Below are 24237 nucleotides of genomic sequence, written 5' to 3'. Positions count from 1 at the left end.
GGACTTTGATTTAGAGAGTCCTAAGGCCGTGGTTGGAGTAAGATATTCGATTTGGGCAGTTTGATCCAGAGGTGTTTTCTGGTGTATATGATCAGATTTTGCAGAAAGTAGTTGGTTCGTGTGACTTTCTGCTCTCGGCCTTAGTTCAGCCTCCACCAGCTTCTGCACTCCTTTGGGTACAACTCCCACCAGAGTGCATGAGCTGGGAAATTTGAAGTTTAGACCCTGCGTGAGTTGGGAAAACATAGTGAACTTTGGCCCTATATTTACTTCTCCAGGTGGCCTTGTGCAGTCATGAGGACTAGTGTATCTCACCTTTACGCTGACCCTTTTTAGATGAGACTTGCGATATTTGATCATACAATACTGTATGGATAAGGGCTCCCTCTGGTGGTTACCATGAAATTGAACATGCAGAAGATGCCGGTCCTCATGGATCTGAATTAAGGGCTGATTTAAATCAGAACATAGGAAGTCATCTTATACAGGCCACTGATCCACCGACCCCAGTATTGTCTACACGGACTGGCAGTGCCTCTCCAGGGTTTCAAGCTGGGGAAAGTCCCGGTCCTGTGTGGTGTGGAGATCTTGCATATTGAATCAGAGACCTTTTGAACGCAGAGCAAATGCTCCCCCACTGAGCTACATTCCTTGCTCTGGAAAAGGTGTCAAGTGGAAATGTGGACTCCTGGCTGAATCATCTCACACTAGAGCCTTTTTTTTTGCTGTCGGGCAACATTTGGCTTAACAGCTTTGTGAGTTTTGCGTCTTGTCTCTTTTGAAGGTAGGTCCCCATAAGTGACTGGTCTATGAAATGGCAGAGAATGGAAGAGACCTGAGGCGCATTGCAATGAGCAAAGAGCAGTACAATGGAAACCTCACAGGTGAGACAGTGAACTGGGATAATGCCGCTTGCTAGCTTGGGAAAGTGTGTATTGAGGGAGGGGGTATAGAAACCATAGTTTGTTTGTTTTTTTTGTTGTGTTTTTTTTTTGCATGGTTGGATTGTAGCCTACTGTGCAAATATAAGAGTCTCATCTGCTGCTCTGCCCCCGTTTTTTTTTTCTTTTCGTTTTGCTTCTGGCCCCACCCACCACGGGCATGACACTAAAGGAAATTGCGATGGGGCAGGAGGAGGAAATTTCTCAGATCTTAAATTTCAGTAAATATCTGTATCAGCTTAGATACTTTTATTTGAACACTGTTGAGGTAACAGTTGAGTTACTTCCTTCTGATTGCTCGGGTTAGATCTACTTTATTTAGATAATTTATATACTGCTTAACTACAACGATGCAATACAATAAATCGGTCAAAACTATAAAATCAAACTTCAGGTAGGTTTCCCCACCCCTGATTTATCTCAGTACTGACCTGCTGTATTTCATAGCGGTTCTCGGGGTCTTTGATACTATCTCATCCTCTGAGGCTGATGTGAGCCGGAGTCCAGCAACATGGGAAACTGACTGACACAGAGTCAGGCCATTGGGTTGATTCTAGCTCAGTTCTGCCTACACTTCTACAGGCTATGAAGTCATATAACACTTTGTGCCCCCAAAAAAGCTGAACGCTGCAACCTGTTTTCGTTATACAAGCTGAAAAAGTGCTGCTTAACCAGTCTTTATATTGCACAATGCATTCTCTTCTTGCAAATATCAGGCTTTTCTATACCCACCCGCTCCCACAAACACCTCTCCCTGTGGCCCATCCAGGCAGGCAAGAAAAGCATGGTCAGAGTTCAAGGGCACATTCCAGCCAGGCAAAAACATTCAAGGAGGGTTGAGAGCAAGGCCATTTGGTGTGTGCTTTTGAGAGAGTTCCAAGGGGCCAGGCAGAATGATCTGGAGGTTAGCATTTGACCCCCCCTAGACCTGCTCTTCTCCACCCCTGTATTAGCCCTTTTGCTTTTTGGATCAAGGAGCCAGCTGAACAACCGTCTGGTGGGTGATGAATCCCCCAGAGCTGTCGATGGCCTCACAGGGGTTCATACCCAGAAGGGAATTTCCTCATCTGAACAAATATCTGCTGTTTCACCCGGAGGGTGAAATCTTTCACAGGGCTGGCAATGCTTGCCATTTCTCATAGCTCTTCTCTCCTAATTCTCCCCTTTCCCTCCACCCCCCCTCCTTCCTCTTTGCAGAGCCTTCTCCGTCAAGCGAACAGAAGAAGAGAGAACGAGAAGAGCGCCTGGATATCGTCCTCTGGAAGAAGCCACTCATTACCTTGCAGTATTTTTTCCTGGAAACATTATTAAACTTGAAAGAATTGACCATAAAGTAAAGGCCCACTTCTCCTTAACTTTTTACTCTTGAACCACGGGGGTCCCAAAACGGGGTATCTCCTCCCCTCCCAAGTGGGGCTGGGTCCAGCTGCAGTTGAAAGGCACTCACTAGCCACCACCTCCCCCCCCACCCCGCCTCTACCTCCTTTATCAATGCCTAGATTTTACTGTGTCCTGATTTAGTCTCAGAGGTGGGAGATTTTTTCCCCTCTCCCTTCCCCTGACTCTAGAACGTGGTGCGCCTAATAGAATGGGGTAGGATCCGACCCATGGCGAAGGAAGTGCACCTTTGCCACAGTACATAATTGATTGGGGGGGGGGGTCTCCTGCAAATTCCAAAGATCTCAGGAGCCTGTTCTGGAATCTTGTGTTATTCTTAGGAAGAGCTTGTCTGGATCAATATAAAGCAGCTTCCTATATTCCAGGGGTGGCCAACTCCCAAGAGACTGTGATCTACTCACAGAGTTAAAAACTGGCAGTGATCTACCCCCTTTTTTGGGGTTCAAGTCAAAGTTGTTGAGTTTTCTCAGGGAGGAGGTAAAATGTTGAGCCTTTTTTAGGAGAGCCACAGTTCAGCTTTTTTGGGAGCAGCCAATGATCTAGCAGTGATCTACCGCAGACGTCCAGTGATCTACCTGGTAGATCACAACCTACCTGTTGGACATGCCTGCTATATTCCTATGGGCTCGCTAGAGCAGGGGGTTATCAGGTTCAGCCACCCAGAGTGCCTGGGGCAACCCAGTCAGATGGGTGGACTACTACTACTACTAATAGTTGTTGTTATGGCTGAAATATGAGTATGAATGGGGCAGGGAGGGAGGTACCAGTGCGTGTCAGTGTGGTCCTTCTCTGGATTTTTGATTCTAAAAGCAGTTTGTTTATTTCCGCCCTCCCAAGATTGTGGCATCGCCGAAGGATCGTGGTGTCTCTCTTGCTGCTGCTGGCACTGCTTACATCCGCGTATTATATCGAAGGCGCACATCAACAGGTAACACCACATATCAAAGGGGCATAGGGCTTTCAGGATGTGCAGGGTCCTTGCATGCATTCTCTCGGTAGGCCAGCAGGTTAAAAAAAAGAAAAGAAAGAAAAAATGCCCAGAATTGGACGATGGGCATCAGTAGAAGAGACGGTCGCTTCGTATCCTCCAAATAAGGAATTTCTTTTCTATCTAAGTGATAGCGCTCACAGTTAAAGCTGTGGAATTTGCTCCCACCAAATTCACAGAGGAGGAGGCTCTCGGCGGCTATTAGCCACAATGGCTGTCTTGTACTTCTCCAGAAGGCCACTTCCTGGGAATCACGAGTAGGGAGAGGGTTGTCGTGCTCAAGTCCGGTTTGCGGGTTTCCCTTAGGCATGGCTGGCCACTGTGAGAACAGGATTCTGGACTAGGTAGGTGACTGGCCTGATCCAGCAGCCAGGCTCCTGGCAATAACAATAATTTTATTATTTATAGCCTGTTCATCTGACTGGGTTTCCCCAGCCATTCTGGGCGGCTTCCAACACATATGAAAACATAATAAAACGGCAAACTTTGGAAAACGTTCCGTTAGGGTCTTAGATAAGTAACAGTTGCATTCTGATGATATGTATGTTGAAATGGAAACCTGTTGAGCAATTGTAATTTTATATATCTAGAAATAAGGTAAAATAATCGTGTTTTTTCTAGCACCCATGTGAGGTTCACCTCTCTGTGTGCTGGTCTTTGGCTTTTTGGTTCTTCCTCCAGATCTGGCTTTCTAGGAGCAGGTGTCAACACCTGAAGTGGGGGGGGGGGTAGGGGACCTGTGGCTCTCCAGATGTTGCCAGACTGCAATCTCTATTATCTCTGACCTTTCGCCATGTTGGGAGTGATGGGAGTTGGAGTCCAACAATGTCTGGAGGGGCCCACAGGTTCCCCACCCCTGCCTTAAGAGGTTCTTAGCCCAGGACTCAAATTCTGCATCAGCACCAAATGGTAAAGCCCTGTGCCCTGCAGGTTTTTTAATTTGACACTGCCCTCCTTTTCTCTGAACTGCCCAGAATTCTGTTTTATTTTGATGTGTGCTACTGTCTCGCAATAAGAGCTTTCCACCCCCTTTAAGGTATGCTCTCCCCAGGGAGACCCACCTGGCAGCAACCTTTTGGCGGCACGGAAATAGATTGTTGTCTTTCTCAGATGTTCAGGCAGCACCAGTGATGTGACACATCCTTAAAACTGGTTTTATGGTAATTTTTTCGAAACGCTAGTGCAGGGGTAGGCAACCTAAGGCCCATGGGCTGGATCCGGCCCAATCGCTTTCTAAATCCAGCCCGCGACCAGTCCGGGAATCAGGGTGTTTTTACATGAGTAGAATGTGTGCTTTTCTTTAAAATGCATCTCTGAGTTATTTGTGGGGCGTAGGAATTCATTCATTATTACTTTTTTCAAAATATAGTCCGGCCCACCACATGGTCTGAGGGACGGTGGACCGGCCCACAGCTGAAAAAGGTTGCTGACCCCTGCGCTAGTGTGTTTTTACTTACTTTTCATTGACGCGCTGTAGAAGGATTTAATAAGCATTGCACCTTCTTGTGAAAGTGTAATCTTCTATTCTTTCTCCCCCACCCTCTTTTCTCTTAGTATGTGCATTATTTGGAGAAGAAGCTCTTATGGTGTGCCTACTGGGTAGGCTTAGGCATTCTGTCCTCAGTGGGACTTGGAACGGGTCTTCACACCTTTCTGCTCTACTTGGTAAGCAAGGGTGTGTTTGTGTGTGCATGGGTGGGTGGGTGTACTCTGAGGTTTGTTTTTATCTCTCTATGTCTGTGGTTTTCAACCAGTGCCTTGAATGATGGTCAGGGGTGCCACGGGCAGCACTGGCCTCTGTCCCTCTTTCCTTCCCTCCCTCCTCTGATGCCCTCTCACATCTCTGCCTCCCCGGGGCTTGTGAAACTGTTCGCCTCACGATCACCTCCATTGGGCCACCAAGACTGGGGGCATCCTCTTCCTTTTTTATTATTAATAATCTTTATTGAAAATTATCTCACAACATACAAATAAAAACCATCATACTAATAACAATCACAGACTAAACAAAATACATTAAAACAAATCGTAAACATTCAATCAGTTTAACAAAAACAAATAAATACAAACAGATACAAACAATACAAATAGTTGAGGACTATTGAATATCCTTTGGATATTTGAGAGCTCTGCGCCTCTCTCACATGAGGCAGCCGAGGAATGGAAAAGTAAGAGTATAGTGAGAAGGGGGAGACACTGAAGAGGGGAAAGTTTGAGTAAAATAGGGATGGAGAGAGAGTGTGAGAGGGAGGGAGGGAGAAGGTGGCTGTTGGAAAAAACAGCAGAGGTTTGAATAAAGCAGGGATGGAGAAACTGGCTGAGATCAGACAGGCCTCCACCTCTGTATTGAACTTGGTTTTCTCCCCCCACAGCAGGCATATTAAGTCACATTGTGCCTATTTTGCTTTGTTTTTTACGTGTGGTTTTTATTGTTTTATATGTCATGTTGTTTGTTGGACTGATGGAATGGTTTTGTTAATACAGTCATACCTCGGGTTACAGCCGCTTCAGGTTGAGCGATTTCAGGTTGTGCACCGCGCCAAACCCAGAAGTAACAGAATGGGTTACTTCCGGGTTTCGGCGCTCTTGCATGCGCAGAAGCGCTAAATCGCTCTTTGCGTATGCGCAGAAGCGACGAATTGCGTCACGCGTGTGTGCAGACGCAGTGGCGCGGGTTGCGAACACTGCGGGTTGCGAACGCGCCTCCCGCATGATCGCGTTCACAACCCGAGCGTCCACTGTAGTTCTGTCAACAGCTTTGTGATCCATTTATGTTGAACAGTGGTCTTAGGAATAAATGAGACAAATAAATTCTGCAACTGCAATTAGGCTCATTGAAATCAATGGACCTCTTATCCATGCCTGGTTGGGCAGAGCAACATCTGGCTTTCAACATTGTGGTATATCACGATGTCTGAAATAAGGCTGGAAATATGTTGAGGCGAACGGCTTAATGTCCTGGCAACTGCTACTGCTTAGGGGTCTAAAACTTACAAGATTCTATTTACCTTTAACATACTGTTACAACTGTTATTTTATAGTACAGAGCAACAGGGGCAGCAGGAATAATGAGAGAAGCAACAACTGGCTTCACAGTTTCCCCAAAAAATCTTGATTTTTTTTTTTACATAGCACACACAAACACATTGTGATTTGCGATATACAGTGGTACCTTGACTTACGAATTTAATCCGTTCCGAATGCACATTCGTAGGTCAAAAAATTTGTAAGTCGAAAAAAGCAATTTTCCCATAGGAATGCATTGGAAACGAAAAATTCAAAAAAAATCGTGAGTCGAGTAAACCGCATCTAAAATTCGTAAGTTGAGTAAACCCCATCTAAAACCGCCAACGGATGTCCATTCGTAAGTCGAAAAATTCGTATGTCGAGTAATTCGTAAGTCGAGGTATTGGCATGTCAAATATTATGAAACCATTAGCACAATGTGGACTTCAAAGTGATTTTGGACGATGTCTTGATACATTGTCCCACTCTAATGCCGAGTGATTACAATAGGTCTTCTCCGAGTGTGTCTTATACCAAGTCAACCCATTGGTCTATGTAGTACATTATTGTCTGCACTGACTAGCAGTAGCTCTCCAGGGTCCCAGCCCTACTTGGAAATGCTGAGGATTATACTAGGGACTTTCTGCCTGCAGAGCATGTGGCCTGCCCCTAAGCTACGGAATCCTTATTCCATAATAGTTGCTATATACTACATGTGGAAGAAAATCTAGCATTCACGTTGTGATTAAAGTTAAGGTCTGTCCAATACTCTGCTTATTAAGGCAAAGCAATGGCACTGGAAAAGACCCCATTAACCAGAATCTCTTCTGAACTGATCAACATGGTGTTCCAATTACACATGGGCGCTAACAGCTTTTTATTGCAATCGGGAAGTTGTTGCAACCCAGTTAATAAGAAACCACAAGGAAGTAACTGTACAGGAGAAAACACAGTAAAAGCAACATTGCTGAAATCAAAACCTCCAACATTCCATGCTCCCTTAATTCTTCCACTTCCTACTAGCTTTCTTTTTACACTCTTAAGAGAATAAACTCAGGCCTGTTGTAGGCTGAGGTCCTCGCAGGTCCCAATTCTGCTTCCATGTGCAGGAGACAAATAAAGTGGCTTTGTGGGCTGCTAGCTGTTCATCCCCCACCCTAAAGTTTCACGTCGCCTTTAATTCTTGCTGTTCCACTTATCAGAGTTGGTTTTCTGGGATAGCTGAGTCGGTAAAGCATGAGACTCTTAATCTCAGAGTCTCAGAGCTGTGGGTTCAAGCTCTGCATTGGGGGGAAAAGATTCCTGCATTGCAGGGGGTTGAACTAGTTGACCCTCATGGTCCCTTCCAACTCTATGACTTTCAAATACAGGAATGTCTCTGAAACTATCCCCCCCCCCCCAGTTTGCAATCAAATTTCTTGCCTTTTTCCTGAACATCATTTATTTATTTTGTATTCCACCCTTCATCCGTAGATCTCAGGGCACTTCGCAACATAAAAAAAATACAAGTCCTTATCTACTCCCAGGAACAGAATTATCAAAATGAGGTGAAACAATAACCTCCTTTGGGACTTCTCTTTTGGGTGGAAGTGGACTTCCAGCTTCAGACACGTAGTGGGGGAAATGGTTGGAAATGAAGAGTTCTGTGTTGGGCGTAAAAAACCAAACCAGCTGCTTACTGATTGTGGTTCAGTAAAACCGCCCCTCTTTGCCTGTTAGCTGCTTTCGCGGCTTTTGGTTCTGCATGGAAGAGTTCTGCCCAAAACCACCACTTGGGGGCTCTGTGAACACACCAAGATTTGAAAGGGTCACGCTTTAAATTTAAAAGAAAAAAGAACCCATATGAAGTTGGTTTACAATTTCCCAACAGATCTTTGTTCTTGCTGTGTTGTTTAAAGGAGACACTAGATGGCACCGTTGTCCTGGTCATTGGTGACAAAGAAACCTCACGCTTGCTCTCTCGTAGTTTTGCTGTTCATTTGCTTCTTAGCATATGAACTCCGCAAGCGACACGTTGAATCATAGAATCGTGGAAGTTGATTTCCCCTGAAACAGACAACTCATGGCCTGCGAACGAGGAAGGCAAGACTCGCCTCTTTCCCCTGGTATGCGGGGTGCACTCTTCACACTTAACGGTGCTGGAAGTGCCCTCTGCATGTGCTCAGGGGCACTTTCGCCTTCTCTTGCTTCGTGTGTTCCAGAGAGGAGGCCCAGACATTGAAAACATAAAGAACAAAAGAAGCTGCCTTATACTATACATTAAAACCACTGGTCCATCTAGCTCAATATTGTCCACACAGACTTGCAGCGAGTTTCCAGGTATTCAGACAGGGGCTTCCTCAGTCCTATTTGGTGATACAGGGGGTTGAACCTGGGACCTTTTGCAAGCAAAACAGGCGCTCTATGGCTGAGCCATGTCTCTTGCTCAGCCTTGGTCCGCTCACCCACATTTTGGGTTTAATATTTCTGTGTCTTAACATGACTGGGCTAGTGTAAGGAATTACTGAGATGAAGTAGGAGAAATATTCCAAGTCAATATTACTGTACTGAACTGCTGAGTGGGATTTTATGCCTTGTTATAATATATAACAAGCTCTCTTGCATTTCCCTTTGCAGCCTGCTTTTGTTGGCTTGGAGTGAGAGGCTACAGCAGTCACGAAAAGCCCTCAGCTTTATGCCAGGTTCCTTTGTGCCATGAGCTCCTTTCGCATCACATTCCCTGTTTGAAATGTGCGGGGGAGCCCTCCGTTTCCTGCCTGTTCCGGGTGGCTTCCAGCATATCGGGGAAAAAAAGGGAAAAAAAGAAGCAGCTTTCTGGAGAGCATGCTTTTTAAGATGCACATCTGTAACTGGATGTCTCGGCTGTGACAACCAACAGCACAGATTGTGCCTGCCCTAATATCATGCTGGTAAATCCCCACATCGTAGCAGCTGCAGCCCAGCGGAATCAAACCTCGCCTTTGCCAAATTCGTGACACCCGTGCCTCCGTCACGGGCGCCGTCCTCGAGTGATCACCAGCTCCACCCCTTGGCTGCCCAAACTCCCCAGCCTTGCCCAGAACCCTCTTGCGAGAGATTCTGCTGGCATTGCAACCATTTGAAATCAGATTGCCTGGCTGAATTAAGCCGTGGCTTTGCTACTTTTCCTAGAGCTCGGTCTTCTTGATGTGTTTGTTTTTAGTTTTGGCTTGTGGTGTGCAGCAGCCCTGGCCGAGGGAGATATGCTCCCGATCCACTGCTAATTCACAGCTGATATGGCCGCAGAGCCTCCTTGTGGTACCCAGATGATTTCCATGCCACCTGAAGGGGTCATGCCAAGGGCAAGGAAGAGACAAACTGCCACTGGAGCAGAGGAGCCTGTCTCTCGTGCCAGGTTGCAAGCAGAGTTGCCACTGCCTTGTTTTTAGAAATCAAAGTACTTCAGAGCTAAGGACCATGTTCAAATATATCAAAGGATGTCATATAGAGGAGGGTGAAAGGTTGTTTTCTGCTGCTCCAGAGAAGCGGACACGGGGCAATGGATTCCAACTACAAGAAAGAAGATTCCACCTAAACATTAGGAAGAACTTCCTGACAGTGAGAGCTGTTCGGCAGTGGAATTTGCTACCAAGGAGTGTGGTGGAGTCTCCTTCTTTGGAGGTCTTTAAGCAGAGGCTTGACAGCCATCTGTCAGGAATGCTTTGATGGTGTTTCCTGCTTGGCAGGGGGTTGGACTGGATGGCCCTTGTGGTCTCTTCCAACTCTATGATTCTATGACCTCTGAACATGGGCAGAGGGACATTCCATAGGAGTAACAAGGGGGAGATAGTATGATTTTTATATATATATAAAGAAAAGGTCCATGTGCAAAGTGCTTTTCTCATCTTGGAGTCAAAAGTAGAGGCGATGAGTTTCTCATGGGGTCAGGGATGTGGCTCAGTGGTAAAGAGCATCTGCCTTGCAGGCCAAAGGTCCCAGGTTCAATCCCCAGCAACTCCACGTAGGGCTGGGATTGTCCCCTGCCCGAAACCCTGGAGAGACACTGCCAGTTAGCGTAGACAATACTGAGCTAGAGGGACCAATAGCCTGACTCGGTAGAAGGCAGGTTCTTGTGTGCTGCATTGGATAGGGTCCCCCGTCAAAGCGCACCGGCCTGTTTCATGCTCTGTATTCTGCTAAACTCCTTTCAGGGTTTGTGCCAGTCGAGTTGCGCAATTGTTTTGCGGGCCGTTTCCTCTTTTCTCGGGAATCTGTTTTGCTTTCCTAATTCTTTGGAAGAGGAGTCAGGAGGGGCGGCAGAAAGCCCCGGAGGACACAGTGACCTTGGAAGTTGTGGGCGGGAGTGCCGCTCTGTGGTTTCGTGAAACGATGTGCTTCTCTCTTCCAAGTGTCCCATTGCACCTTACTGAACCCCACCCATTCCCAACTGTAAAAAAAATAAAAATAAATCTCAAAGCAAAGCAGGTGCAATCTATGGCGTCGTTGTTGTTGTTTTAAAAAAATGGATGTGGCTTGCACCTGATAACAAAAAAATAGTAATAGTAATAGTAACAAAACGTAATTCTAAAAGCTGTGGTTGTATGTTTACCAGACATCTGCATTGAGCTGCGTGTCTGTGCCTCCATCGCGGGTGTTGCCTGCACCTCCTTAAACATTCCTCCTGTTAATAAGGGCTAGGAGAAGGGCTAGGGCAGTGCTCCAAAATTTCACGTGGAAGAGCACAGCTGTGAGGGTGTAGCACCAACCCCCCCCTTAAAAAATAATAATAAATAGAATAAACCCCATAGTGTTCTGTCAACTGAGTGGGAAATTGAGAGGAGTTGGATTGGATTATTTTGCTAACCCACTTAACGCAATGCTTAGGAAGAGAATGATCACTGGTGAATTGTGGATTCAGTAGGCCCTGGATCAGTACCACTGGGCTACTCCAGTGAATGGTAATTCATGGCAAAAAAAGAAGCACCCTTACACACAAGCAGAGAATGGATGGCCCTCTGTCACAGATGCTTTAGCTGTGATTCCTGCATTGTAGGGGGTTGACTAAATGATTCTCATAGTCCCTTCCAACACTACAATTCTGCGATTCTAAGCTCTAGCCCGTATTAAGCATTAGGGACACATCTTTCTGTCTTGCTGTCTCTGTGTATATGTGTGTGCTTTTCCTCTCTTTTTCTCAAGCAAGTTCTGCAGTGACTTAGAGTTACTCTCCCGTACGCCGGATCTTGTTCTTAACTTCACACATCTGTGTTGCAAAACTGGCTTTTGCTGATCGCTGGCATTGTCCGTTGCCGAGGTCGGGTTACTGGTGAGAGGGGTTTGAGAGAGAGAGTGGCTTGGACTGAGAGAGAAGATCCGGAACATGATTTAAAAGTCTTGAAACCTAGCCTGTTCCCCCCACCTCTCTCTCTCTCTCTCTCTCTCTCGGTATGTGAATTGTTTTTGCGACTTCCATCTGTCTCGTGGGCTTCCTCCGTGATTTTTCAGCCGCTTCCTCTCTCTAGTTGTCGCACTGTTCACAATAGGCTGAGGCTTCCTGGAGCGCTCCATGCTGGCATGGAAAGCTCGGAAATCACTTCCGCCCCGTCTGTGATAGTGACCTAGTGCCCGCAGGGTCTCTTGTTCCCAGAAGTGCTGGCAGTGCTTAGACAGAACCTCTGGGGGCTATGCAAACAGAAACTCCAGGAAGGCACTGAATTAAGCCAGATTTTGCTCTGGGGAGATCTCTGCAGAAGCCGAATGATTTTGCCAATAATTATTATTTTTGTAATGCATGTTTGCTTTCTTCCCATAAGTCATTCCGACTTTTTACCCAAGCAATCATGCACATCTGCTTCCCATGCATAATTTTAAATAGTCAGGATAAATGATCCAAAGATATCAAACAGGCATAATTTCGAGGGGGAAGGAATTCTGCTGTCCAGGGGAGAAAGATGGTGTCACTATCATTAATATCACAGTTATAATTAAAATTACAATTGCTATTACAGGTGGGTAGCCGTGTTGGTCTGCCATAGTCGAAACAAAATAGAAAATTCTTTCCAGTAGCACCTTAGAGACCAAATGAGTTTGTTCTTGGTATGAGCTTTCGTGTGCATGCACACGAAAGCTCATATCAAGAACAAACTCAGTTGGTCTCTAAGGTGCTACTGGAAAGAATTTTCTATTTTATTACAATTGCAAGTTATTAATAACTAGCAATAACGATCGCACCCTCAGAAGCTCTACCAGTGGCAGCCTGAGAGAGGGGGAACTCTGGGGCAGCCCCTTAGTTGTGGAATTTCCTACCTTCCCCCGCCCCCCAGGTCCCTCTGGCACCTTCATTGGGAAGTTCCCATCGTACGATGGCAGAAGCACTTCTTTCCCCTGGTGTTTGACACCTGAGAGAGATATATTTTAAGGCCCACCCTAGCCTCTCCGCTGTCATTTCTTTTAAACCGAGTTTCATGCTGTGCATTTAAACAGCTGCAACCTGTCCCAAGCAGCTAAGAACATCAGAAGAGGCCGGCTTGGACCAGCGGCCCACCTAGTTCAGCATCCTGTTCTCACAATAGCCAACCAGGTGCCCCTGGGGGAAACCCGCAAGCAGGACCTGAGCGGAGCGCACGAGCAGCTCTCCCCGCTTGGGGTTTCTAGCAACTGGCATTCACAGGCTTACCTCCACCAGGTAGAACATAGCTAGTAGCTTGGGCTAGTAGCCATGGGCAGCTTTGTCCTCTAACCCTGCTAATTGGCAGCCACTGAGGTTACATTGGTTCGGTGAGGCCTGCCTCTGAGAAATTTCAGCTTAGGCCTGCAGGGAGTGGGTGGGCAGTGTGACAGGATCCGATTCCCCCCCCCCCCAATGGCCAGATCACATCTCAACAGTTGCCTGCGTGTCGACTCCTTGCCCATCGTATATTTAAAATGCTCCGTCACGGGGTCTCGCTCGGCTTTTGAGTAAGGACGGTGATGAGCAAGGGGGACGGACGGGATGAGTCGCTGTTTGTGGTGAGGCAAGCAGGCCGATTTTCCCATGAGAAAATAGCTCTTGCTTCTCTTCATCAAAATGGAATGACACATCCCCCCCCCCCGGCCCCGAGAACTTGTACTGAAAGTTTTAAAATCCCACATTGCTGAAAGGAAACACCATGTTTCAAGAATGCTGGATGGCAAGCAGAGAGGAGGGATCTTTGTTCTCCCATCGCCACCATCGCACTCGCCTCCAGCTGCTTCGCTTTTCCGTCCTCTTGGTATTTGAAATCTTTTTTAGAAACTGCACAACCATTTTTGAACCCCCTGTTACGGTAACTCGTCAGAATGGGCGGGGGCGGGGGGGGGGAACCTTAATGAGCAAAGGAATGTTGCTCTTCAGTTAACACCACCCAGGCCAGAATTGCCCCTCCCCACCCAGATTAAATTCTGGGTTAAATTAACTCATTCATTAGCCAATTCTTTAGACGATTGATCCTGTGGTTGAACCGATTAAAACTTGCAACCTTAAAAGAGACCATTTCAGTCTTGGGCACCTTTTATTTTTTTTCCTGCCCTGCCTCTGAGGAAACTAACATTCAAATCTTTTAATGTTGTTAGTCAGCAGTTTTGAGAGATCGCTCCCACTAACTCTGTCCAAGGGATGCAGACTCACAATCAAGTTGGAAAGAGTGGTGTGTGGGTCCCTCTCCCCCCCCCCAAAAAAAGCTTTGCAGAAGTCTTTGAATGAACCTCGTTCGAAAGCTTTAACCCACCAATGTTTTGATTTATTTTTTTTAAAGAAAGCATGTTCCTTTAAGTTTAAGATACATGAAAAAAAACCGCAACAGGTCTTCCATGGAGAGAGAGAAAGAGAGGCTACCATATTACCTCTTTAAAAAATGGCTGAGGGGCTGAGGGGATGTGGGGGGGGGGTGGAGAAACTTCATCTTCTGATGACCAGCCCCTCATGTCATTTTGATTTATGGTTCACCCTCCGATTCCCAACAACGTGAATTCCAGTCTCCTAACCACAGGCTCCTGAGGGTCCCTCTGTCAGAATTGTATGGCAGCCAAATGTTTTGCACCCAAGTCATCAAAGGAGATTCCTAATAGGGTTTTTCTCCCCTCTCCCTCTCTTGTCGCAACTCGCCCTGGCAATTAATAACACACACACACACACACACACACACACCCCACAAGTTAGCTGAGGCGGGGAGAAAAATTAATGATTAGGTTGCGGCTCATCTCTTAAGCACCTTTTCAACCCTCCTCATACAATTCCCTTCATGCTGTTTGTCTTCTCTGAACGTACAAAGGAATTATCTGTACAAAGGAATTGACTGTGAATGCAGGGCAGCGTCCAAAATCTTATCTTTCATCTTAATCCTTAAACTTCTTTTTTTTTTTAGTTCCTACTCCTTATGGTCACATCTCGTTTATCTGTTTTTGTTATTTAAACTCTGCCAATGGCAACAAATGATCAGGGCCGCTTCCACAGTTTAGAACGCTGTTAGTAGTTAGGGTGTGCGACTTGAAAGTTTGAGAGGCAGAAGCTGGACAAAATCTACAGCGCAGGATTTTAGTGTCATACTTTGCTCCCTTCCTCCTGCCTTCTCCCCCCCCCCCCCCCCGGCCAAAATAAATGGCAAAATCTTGCTCCCTTCCTCCTGCCTCCCCCCCCCCCCGGCCAAAATAAATGGCAAAATCAAAATCATTGCAAATATACTGATTATTAGTAGTGATAGCTCTATGCTGCTCCCACTTACAGAGGTAGGATCGACCATTACACTCAGTTTGTGATGTTTAGCTTCATATCTTTGAGCTCAGGGTGAACCCAAAGGGTTTTTTGGGGGGGGGGTAATAAAATTTAAAAAGAAGAAACCCCAGGTGTGCAGGAAAGAACCAGACCAAGGTCTAAGCATGGGAAATCGGCATGTTCTGTTGAAGGGGCCGCCAGCCTTTTTTGAACCCTTGGGACCTTTGAATTTTTAGAGTGTGCTGGGGGCGGGGTGCCCACCGCAAAACAGCTGAGGAGGTGGGACATGGCACAGAATGGCTGTCATGGGGAGCGAGGCCTAGCACAAAAGCCACCCCCAACAAACTAGAGTCATAGAATGGTACGGTGGGAAGGGACCTCCAAAGGTCATTTGGTTCAACCCCCTGCGATGCAGGAATCACAGCTAAAGAATACCTGACGAAGGAGAGATCTTATGTTTGCCATGCGAAGGCAGCCATGTCCCGCTGCTCCTGATTGTGGAGGTCAGACAATACTGATTTTTACACACGTGCGCAGGGAGTGAGGGAGAGATGCTGTAATAGCACCAAGCAGCTGTTCCTCAGCACCAGGAAAAATACGCAAGATGGCCACACCACATTCATTCTCATTTCACAGTTACTTGCACATTTTGCCCTGTAACTTTCTAGGAGGACTAAGAGACTTTTCCCTTCTAGGGTTGCCATGTGGCCTCTTTTTCCAGGACACGTCCTCTCTTTCCGGGGTAAAAATTTCTGTCTGGGTGGATTTTTTTTTTTTGTAAATGTGCCAAAATGTATCTCGCTATGCTTTCTGGAAGAGACGTAGAAATAACTGGTGGCCAAAGACTTGCTTTCCTCTTCTTTTCTCCTGCCCCCCTCAGCAATATATCACAGCTTCTACAGTAGCCGACATATAGTAGAGGTGTTTAAAATGAGAGTCGCCAAAGCGTCCTTTTTTCTTTTTCTTTCTTTCTTTTGCTCTTCGAAATATGGTAACCCTAAAAAAGCTCAGAGCCTGGGGCACCTGCCCAGAGGCACCAGCGAAGATTTTGCAGCCTCCAGGCTGGTCCTCTCTGCTCTATGGGGTTTTTAACCGTGGAGATAAAACTAGCCCTGAGTTGAACCATTTAGGGGAGTCTTACCTGTGCATTCTAGTTCTGCATACTTCAGTGAGCATGCAGTTGACCACAGTGGAATATTTTTTGACCTGGATAATTGTTAAACTTCTTTGCTTCAGAGCACATGAGGCCCAAGGTTTGGTCATGTTAACACCGAGCCCGTTGTTTTGGAGCTGCGTCTGAACCAAAAAGTATATTTATACTTTTTGAACCACTGGAATATCAAAGAGGAGACTGTCTACTACGTACCGTGGAAATAGTCACGGCAGCCTAATTGCCCATTGCCTGTGCATATAATGTGGACGTCATGAATTTGAGCTCACAGAGGAATCCTGTGCGCTTGGGCCAAACCATGATCCAGGGCCCAGTTGTCTTTGGAAGAGATCGATCCATAAGAGAAAAGGCTACAGACCCCAGATTCCTTCCCTCTGAGCACTCCACACTCAATTATCTTTATAAATGCCCTTTTTACATCTTACTTTTCATTCCCATCGCCGTGTGGTTTCTGTGGGTTCCCGAATGCCAGCCTTCCCCCAATCTCCCATTATAAAATTGTTTGTATTTCAGGCGAACAGTGTTCCTAAATAGGGCCAGTCTTCAGGTGCGTTGACGGATATTTACAGCAGCTCAGTGCACTGCGAACTTGTTTCCTCCCTTCTTGTTAGAAGGTTCAGAGGGAATGGCGGTGGGAGTCGGACAACAATGAGTTGTCAGAGGGAGAAGAGGGAGCAGGCTGGGAGGAGGAAGTGTCGGAAGCTGAAGAGGGTTATTGAGCAGGAAGAGGCTGTGGCAGAGAGAAGCCCAGAATCAGAGGCAAAAGTGGAGGGTGGAGAGGAGGGGGCCCAGAGGGAGAGTGGAGGTAGACATCTGAAGAAGACAGGGGGGTCTCCCCCTCCTGCTGCCACCAGCTCCCCTGCCCCCTGGTCTCCCTGGACCAGAAGAGGTATGAAGAGGGTGGAGCAACGAGAGGCGAGAAGCTGCTGGGAAGGAATTGGGAAGGCGGGGACCTTCAGTCCTCACAACTGCCTCATTGGGGCAAGAGCTACTGGGAAGAGTTGCTGTGACCACTAGGCCTGCGCTGTTTCAGTTCCTTCGAATAAAGAGTTAACTCCAGTGACACCGGGTGGCCTGACTCCTGCTGCTAACACCGGAGCCCACCGACAGCCCATCCTCTCAGGAGCTGGGCACCCAGTCTGGATCAGAATCTTGCCCACCCTCTTACCAAGAGTCCATATGACGAACAAAGTTTGAAACAGGGTGTCCTTTTAAGAACTGTTGGAGGAGGAGGTTGTGGGACTGGGAGCCTGCTCTCTGGAAGAGGAAGTTGTTACTTGGAGTTGCGCTTCCTTGGCTTGAACATTTTCGCTGGCGCTAATGGCGACAATCCGTTAGCAGTTCTGTTTTCTGTTTGATGCGCTAATCAATTCCACATACAGCCCTTCCCCTGGCGTTTGGTTTTGTCTGCGTTCTCCTGCATGCATGCCAACGAATAGATCCAGGGTGGAGGGGCGGTGGCTTGCCGGATATTGCCAGGCTCTCAGCAGCCCCTGCCGCCAGCATGGCCCAGGGGTGTTGGGTGCTGGGGCCCAGCATCCCCACGCTTGAGGGCTGTGAAATCCCCCACCCACAGAGTCAGCCTTGGCGACCAAATTGGGTTGTTTTAGAAGAGGACTTGACAAATTCATGGAGGATATATGGCTGCCAGTGGCTACTAGCAATGATGGTGATGCTCTGTTCCCGCGTTCGGAGCCAGCTATACGTCTGAAAGCCGGTTGCTTGGGATCACGAGTGGGAGAAGCTGCTCGGGTCCTGCTTGCAGGCTTAGCGCTGGGAAATTGGCTACTGTGACAACAACAACAACAACAACAACAACAACAACAACAACAACAACAACAACAACAACAACAACATTTATTATTTGTACCCCGCCCATCTGGCTGGATTTCCCCAGCCACTCTGGGCGGCTTCCAACAAAAATCACATACAAATATATCACACATTAAAAACTTCCCTGAAAAGGGCTGCCTTCAGGTATTTTCTGAATGTCAGGTAGTTGTTTATCTCCTTGACCTGTGATGGGAGGGCGTTCCACAGGGCGGGTGCCACCACCGAGAAGGCCCTCTGCCTGGTTCCCTGTAGCTTTGCTTCTCGCAGTGAGGGAACCACCAGAAGGCCCTCGGCGCTGGATCTCGGTGTCCGGGCTGAATGATGGGGGTGGAGACGCTCCTTCAGGTATACAGGACCGAGGCCATTTAGGGCTTTCAAGGTCAGCACCAACACTTTGAATTGTGCTCGGAAACGTACTGGGCCTCTGGCCTGATCCAGCACAGGCACTTCTTACATTCCTAGTGTATAGTTTTCATCGTATGCTGAGAACATGCTCCCTTTACCCCGGCCTTGGTACACCTGAAATGTAATTTTTAGGGCTTACCCTTGGGGCTGTGTGGCCCTCAGTGGGTTACCCTTGAGGCAGTGTGGCCCCCAACATATTACTCTTGTGGCTATGTGGCCCCTGGTGAAAAAAAAGGCTTTCTCACCATTGTTCCCCCTAGCTTGGCACCGTCTGCACCAGTCGTCTGACTTGCTGTAAGGCAAACTTCCTGCGCCCCTTCCTTGCCCAGAAATCTGGAGGTGTGAGTCACTCAAGCTCCTTTATCTTCCGACTCTTTCTCCATACAGAAGGCCTTGGCTTTGGCCATTTGCCAGGACCCCCTGCTGTCCATGAATCATTCTCAAGGGAGACTGGGGAGTTGCGGCTTGGGGTGGGGAGGGGAGGAAACATCACCGGGAAAATTTGTTCTCCAGAGGTAATGACCGAATTGCACATTGATAACTGAGGGGCGGAGCTGCAAAGCCTGTCATTCTGTGCTGTGGTCAGGATCCAGCAAATTCTGCCTTTGCATGTGGCTTTGGTGTCTTGAAACCGAAAATGCTCTTAGAAGCAGTCTCTGTGTGAGGAACTTTCCTTTGAAAGGTAAAAATTCCAGAGAAAGTAGTGATAGGTGTGTTTGAGCCCACAGGCCTCCCCCCCAATTTATTTATTTATTTATTTATTTATTTATTTATTTATTACAATTGCTGTATTACACCACACTGGCCAGATTCATTCGTAGACTCAAAGAATTGTAGAGTTGGAAGGGACTGTGGGGGTTATTTTTCCAACCCCTTGCGATTCAGGAATCTTTTGCCCAATGTGGGGCTCAAACTCACGACCCTGAGATTAAGGGTCTCGTGCTCTACCGTCTGAGCTATTCAGACACACTGTTTAGCTGGGTTACGGCCGTTTCATGTGTCCACGCTACCAGTCAGTGCAGACAGCACTGAGCTAGATAGACTAATGGCCTGACTAGGCAGGACAGCTTGCTGTGTCCTTCCCCCTACTCTTGCTACACTCCTGGTTAGCTTCTCCCAGCTTCTTCTCCTTGCAAAGGTGCTTTCCTTGCCTCTTCGATTAACTATAACGGGGGCTGACGTGTGTCAACAAATAGGACTCCCTTCCTGGTCATAGAGCGCCTGCATCCAGAATTCTTGAGAAGCCAAAAGGTAAATACTGGAGGTATGTTGTCATACCTTGGATCCCAAATGCCTTGCAAGTCGAACGTTTTGGCTCCTGAACGCCCCAAACCTGGAAGTGAGTGTTCCGGTTTGTGAACATTCTTTTGGAACCGGAATGTCCGATGCGGGTTCCGCGGGTTCCGATTGGCTGCCGGACCTTCCTGCGGCCAATCGGAAGCCGTGCCTTGGTTTCCGAACATTTTGGAAGTTGAACGGACTTCCGGAACGGATTCCTTTCGACTTCCAAGTTACGGCTGTATTAGAGTCATAGCCCTGTTTTGTTTTGGAAGCATCACCACGTGCTAATTATTCACTGCAATCCTTGCAAAATTTCCTCTGCCACCAACCTGTTTCTCTTTCCCCTCTCCAGGGTCCACACATAGCATCGGTGACGCTTGCTGCGTACGAATGTAACTCTGTCAATTTCCCTGAACCGCCCTATCCCGACCAAATTATCTGCCCTGATGTAGAAGGGGTTGAAGGATCAATTTCGTTATGGACCATCATCTCGAAAGTCAGGCTGGAGGCCTGCATGTGGGTAAGAAACTAATCAAGCCTAGCAATATATGTTTTTCAAAATTTAGTAGGTTAGAGAGCAGCCTTGTAAATAAAGCTCAAAACACATACTAATCACAAGTTTTTAGCAGCTCACCCAAGCCAATAGTGGACAGGACACCCCCTTTCTCTCTTTATGCCACCCCTCTCTCTTTCTCTCTTGCTTGCAGTGATTCACACCCCCTCTAGAAATTTTTATTTTATATGCAAGTGTATGCAGATTAAGATGTTTTTAAAAATCAATTAAGGTCTCCATTGTATCAGTGCACCGATGTCCTGCTAACTTGCACTATTTACATTTTCAAAGTGTATTCCTTGTTGTTGTTTTATTCTTCTTCATATAGATAATCCACTTGCATTACAAAAAAACAGGTTTGACAGTTCCCTGCCCCAAAGTGCTTGCTTGCAGTTTTAAAATAGGCACAGGGAAAGGAAAGGAAATGGGAAATAGTGAAATTATTTCGCCTACATCTAGCATTGACTTAGAGACAATAAAGCAGTCTCCAGAGGCTGACGGCCTCTCAGCTCCCCTCAGCCCTAGTCAGGATGGCCAGTGGTCAGGTGTATGGGGGGAGCTGAGAAGGCTGCAGTAAGATATAGGTGAGCGAGCGTGTGTCTACATGTGTGTGGTAGCATGACAATGAACAGGAATTAGATGTGAGGGTGAGTGTGTGGCACGATGTTTGAAACAGGAGTCTCGGGCAGAACCAAGAGCCCACGCATGTTGCTAATGCAATTTCCTTTATGGATCACTTTCTACTTTGCATCTTGAAGGAATCTAACAACAGAAACATCAGCTGGAAAAACACATGTAGAACGACTTACTATGTAAAACCAGTTAAAAGGATTTCCTCCCTGACCCCTCTCTCTATATATTCATACAGTTTCAAATCCATTGGCATAACTGGATACCAGGCATGTATTGTTGGTTGGTGGTGTTTATGGTCTTGAAAAACCAAAGAAAGAAAGAAAGAAAGAAAGAAAGAAAGAAAGAAAGAAAGAATATACAGACTGGGGTTAAAACCTCCACTTGTTGAGAACAGGAGGTCTTCATTGGTTTTCATTAGAGACGGGGACCTGTTTTGATACAGAATGGGAGAGAGGTCCACAGGGCAAATACTGCCACACTCAAGGCCCAATTCATCACATGGAACAGATCTCCTAATGCATACGCAGGAGGCCCTTTCCTGCAGAGCACAGTGATCCTGTTGGGTAGATAAGGGGTGAGCCAGTCGTCTCGCAGCAACAGGAAGAGCCACAGACACATTAAGCCAGAGACAAGGCACTGCTTTACTGATGGGGAGCCACTGCCAAGATGGGTGTGATGCCCGTAGCAGCTGAAATGCCTTGCAGCGCCCCCTGCCTTGACTGCATCCTCTTCCAAGGCCTCCTGGCTCCCGAGAAAAAGCGGCTGCAGAGCGTCCTGGCAGTTGTTGTTGCTGCTGCTGCCGACGACATTGGGTGCCGTGCGACTTTTTGTCTTCCTCAGGAGGGGAGGCTTGCTGTTGGCTGATTTCACAACATGTTTTCCCCTCCCCTTGCCCTCGCTTGCGTGAGTGTACAGGCGCTGCCACTTGATTTCCTATAAACTAAACGATGCTGGCAGCTGGATGTGTGTATGGGCATCTCAAAATGCACACACACACACACACACACAACACCCTTTGTCCCAATTGGAAGGAGGACCGGAGCAGAGGCCAGCGGGCATGAGCTCACATAGTGCAGCAGCGGCTTCCGTTTCTTTCCCATCGCTTAGTCAGACCGTACCTGCTCTTCCCATAACACATTGCTGGTTAACGCTCCCATGTGTTTTTATAACAAGGGTGGGGGGAATCGGGGAAGGTCTGAACTCTCACTGTCACCTAACACCGCCCGCCCGCCCCCCCATCTCTCACTGTTAAGAACCCCTTCCTTAAAAGCAGTCAGTTCCCCCAATCCTGCCTGAATAAAACAGTCTTCGCCTGCCAAAGGAAAGGCAACAAGGAGGGATTGAGGCCAGGTCTAAAAATGTAGCGGAAGTAAGTAAAAAAAATAAAAATAAAAATCCCCTTGCAAGCGGAATATTAGCACATTATATCCCCCATAGAACTGAAGGAGGAAGTGGGAAAGAGTGTCACTCTTCCAACTTCCTCCATCGTCTTTTTGAAGGAGAAGAAGGGAAGTTGCTATCGCCACCTTGTGGTGATGATGGCAGTGAGTTAGGGACTCATGGTTCCCGGACACCCAGTTGGCAACCCCTCAATTAGGGTTTCGGGGTGGCAGTTTTAACAAATGGTTTGATCTTATAGATCTTTTTGTCTATCACCTTGGAGGCACTGAAACCCAAAAGACAAGTTAGCAATCGTTTAACTAGAATAATAATAATAATAATAATAATAATAATAATAATAATAATAATAATAATACTACATTGGGGAGGCATAACAGATGTAATTTCCAAGTAAACGGGCTTTTGGTCAGGATGTTTGGGGTATGAGGGGAAAGCTGTCATGGGGAATAGATATACAAGGGCAGCCATTCCCGTGGAGCATGGAGGAGGCTGCCCACTGCATCTCTGCATGAGTCCATGCTGTTGGCATGCCGCATCCCAATCAGCCTCTGGGAACAAGCAATTTGCTGCTGTGTTTCTTCCACGGGGAGTGACTGGACTGCGCAGATTGCAGAGATGCCTGTCCTCCAGGGGCCAGAGCAGTTACTTGTACAGGTGGGTTCCAGGGAGGGCAGGGTGGCACTCTTTAAAAGTAAGAGTGAGAAGGGTCTTCAGTTTAAGGTGGGGAGGGAGTGCTTAAGCGCTCAGAAGTTTGGGAACTGTTGTAATAGGGGGATCTGTTCTATGGGCTCATATGATCCCTGCGCTCATCTGAGTTGTTTTGCAACTCTCGGCATGTGACCCAGCTAATTCAGGGAAAGTTCATTTCCAGTACGTGCAAGGCAATCTCCTCCCCCCCCCTTCAGTTAGCAACACAAAGCCCAAACAAAGTGGCATGCTTGCTTTCTTTCTTTTTTTTCAACAGAGCAACATGGTTTTTATTTTTATTTCTTTGCCGTTTGCATCATTACCCCGAGAGAACTAAAAAACTTTCCCCCCCAAACGGGTTGTTTGGATGGGGAGGGAGTGGAAATAGCTGCCACTTGTTTTCAGGCTCACGCTTTGAATCGGCAGCAGCGAACTGGAAGATTACAGCATTGTCCACGGCGAACCCGTTTAACGGCTCCTTTTGTTCTCCCCTAAGGGCGGAATGAAAAGTTTTTCTTCCCACTCGGGAACAGCTCTTTCCTCTCTTTGTGGGCACACTTCCCCGGGCTGTGGGGATGCGATGAATCGGAAGGTGTGTAAGGGGGGTTGTGGGGCGCAGGGCTGCGGGTTTTGATAGTACCCCTCCATAATTTGTCCAGATCTGTACTTAGAGAGAGGAGTTAAATAGAGGAAGCTGTTAGGGTGGTTTTTATAATTTGCTTTGCGCAGTTAAAGCTGCATGCCTGTCTGTGCTCAGTTGGAGTTTTCACTAGGGCTCACCCCACCCTGGCAACTGAGTATTATTCCATCCGCATCGGTTACTGATTTACAAACATTGGAAGCTGCCTCTATGTCTGTTCTAGGATTGGGAAACCTCAGGCCCTCCAGACCTCTCTCTTCGGCCCTCAGAACTCTCCACAAGCCACACTGGTTCTGCTTGACACCCCAGTGGTTTTCCCCTCCCTTAATTTACATTAGTTGTCCCACCCACCTTTGCTTCTGGTCCACCCACTCGTGGCATGTGGCCCTCAGAAGGTTGAGCAGAAGGAAATGTGGCCCTCCGGCTGGAAAAAGGTTCCCCTTCCCTGATCTAGTGAAGACTAGGTGCATGCCTAGGCTAGTATTGTTTACTCTGACTGGCAGAGGGTGGCCGTTTTTATTTTGGTGCAACAGGTCCAAACTACCATCATTTAGGCACCTCTGAAGATATTGTTGCTCCATGGAGAGGGACATTGCCCAATTTGGCACAATGGA

At 47.2% G+C, this 24237-nt stretch overlaps 1 protein-coding gene across 1 annotated transcript in view; it reads left to right on the top strand.

The window, feature by feature from the left end:
• The window catches only part of VMP1 (vacuole membrane protein 1), a 106718-nt gene that overhangs the window by 15673 nt on the left and 66808 nt on the right, over positions 1-24237 (top strand). The window contains exons 2-6 of the mRNA XM_033171435.1: positions 785-884; positions 2139-2274; positions 3177-3267; positions 4882-4992; positions 20062-20229. Of these exons, the coding sequence (XP_033027326.1) occupies positions 815-884; positions 2139-2274; positions 3177-3267; positions 4882-4992; positions 20062-20229 (576 nt within the window). The 5' untranslated portion in view covers positions 785-814. The remainder of the gene's footprint in view (positions 1-784; positions 885-2138; positions 2275-3176; positions 3268-4881; positions 4993-20061; positions 20230-24237) is intronic.

Source organism: Lacerta agilis, chromosome 15 (assembly GCF_009819535.1).
Source record: "Lacerta agilis isolate rLacAgi1 chromosome 15, rLacAgi1.pri, whole genome shotgun sequence".
In the NCBI taxonomy this organism is placed as follows: Eukaryota; Metazoa; Chordata; class Lepidosauria; order Squamata; family Lacertidae; genus Lacerta; species Lacerta agilis.
This window is presented reverse-complemented; position numbering and strand designations above follow the sequence as displayed.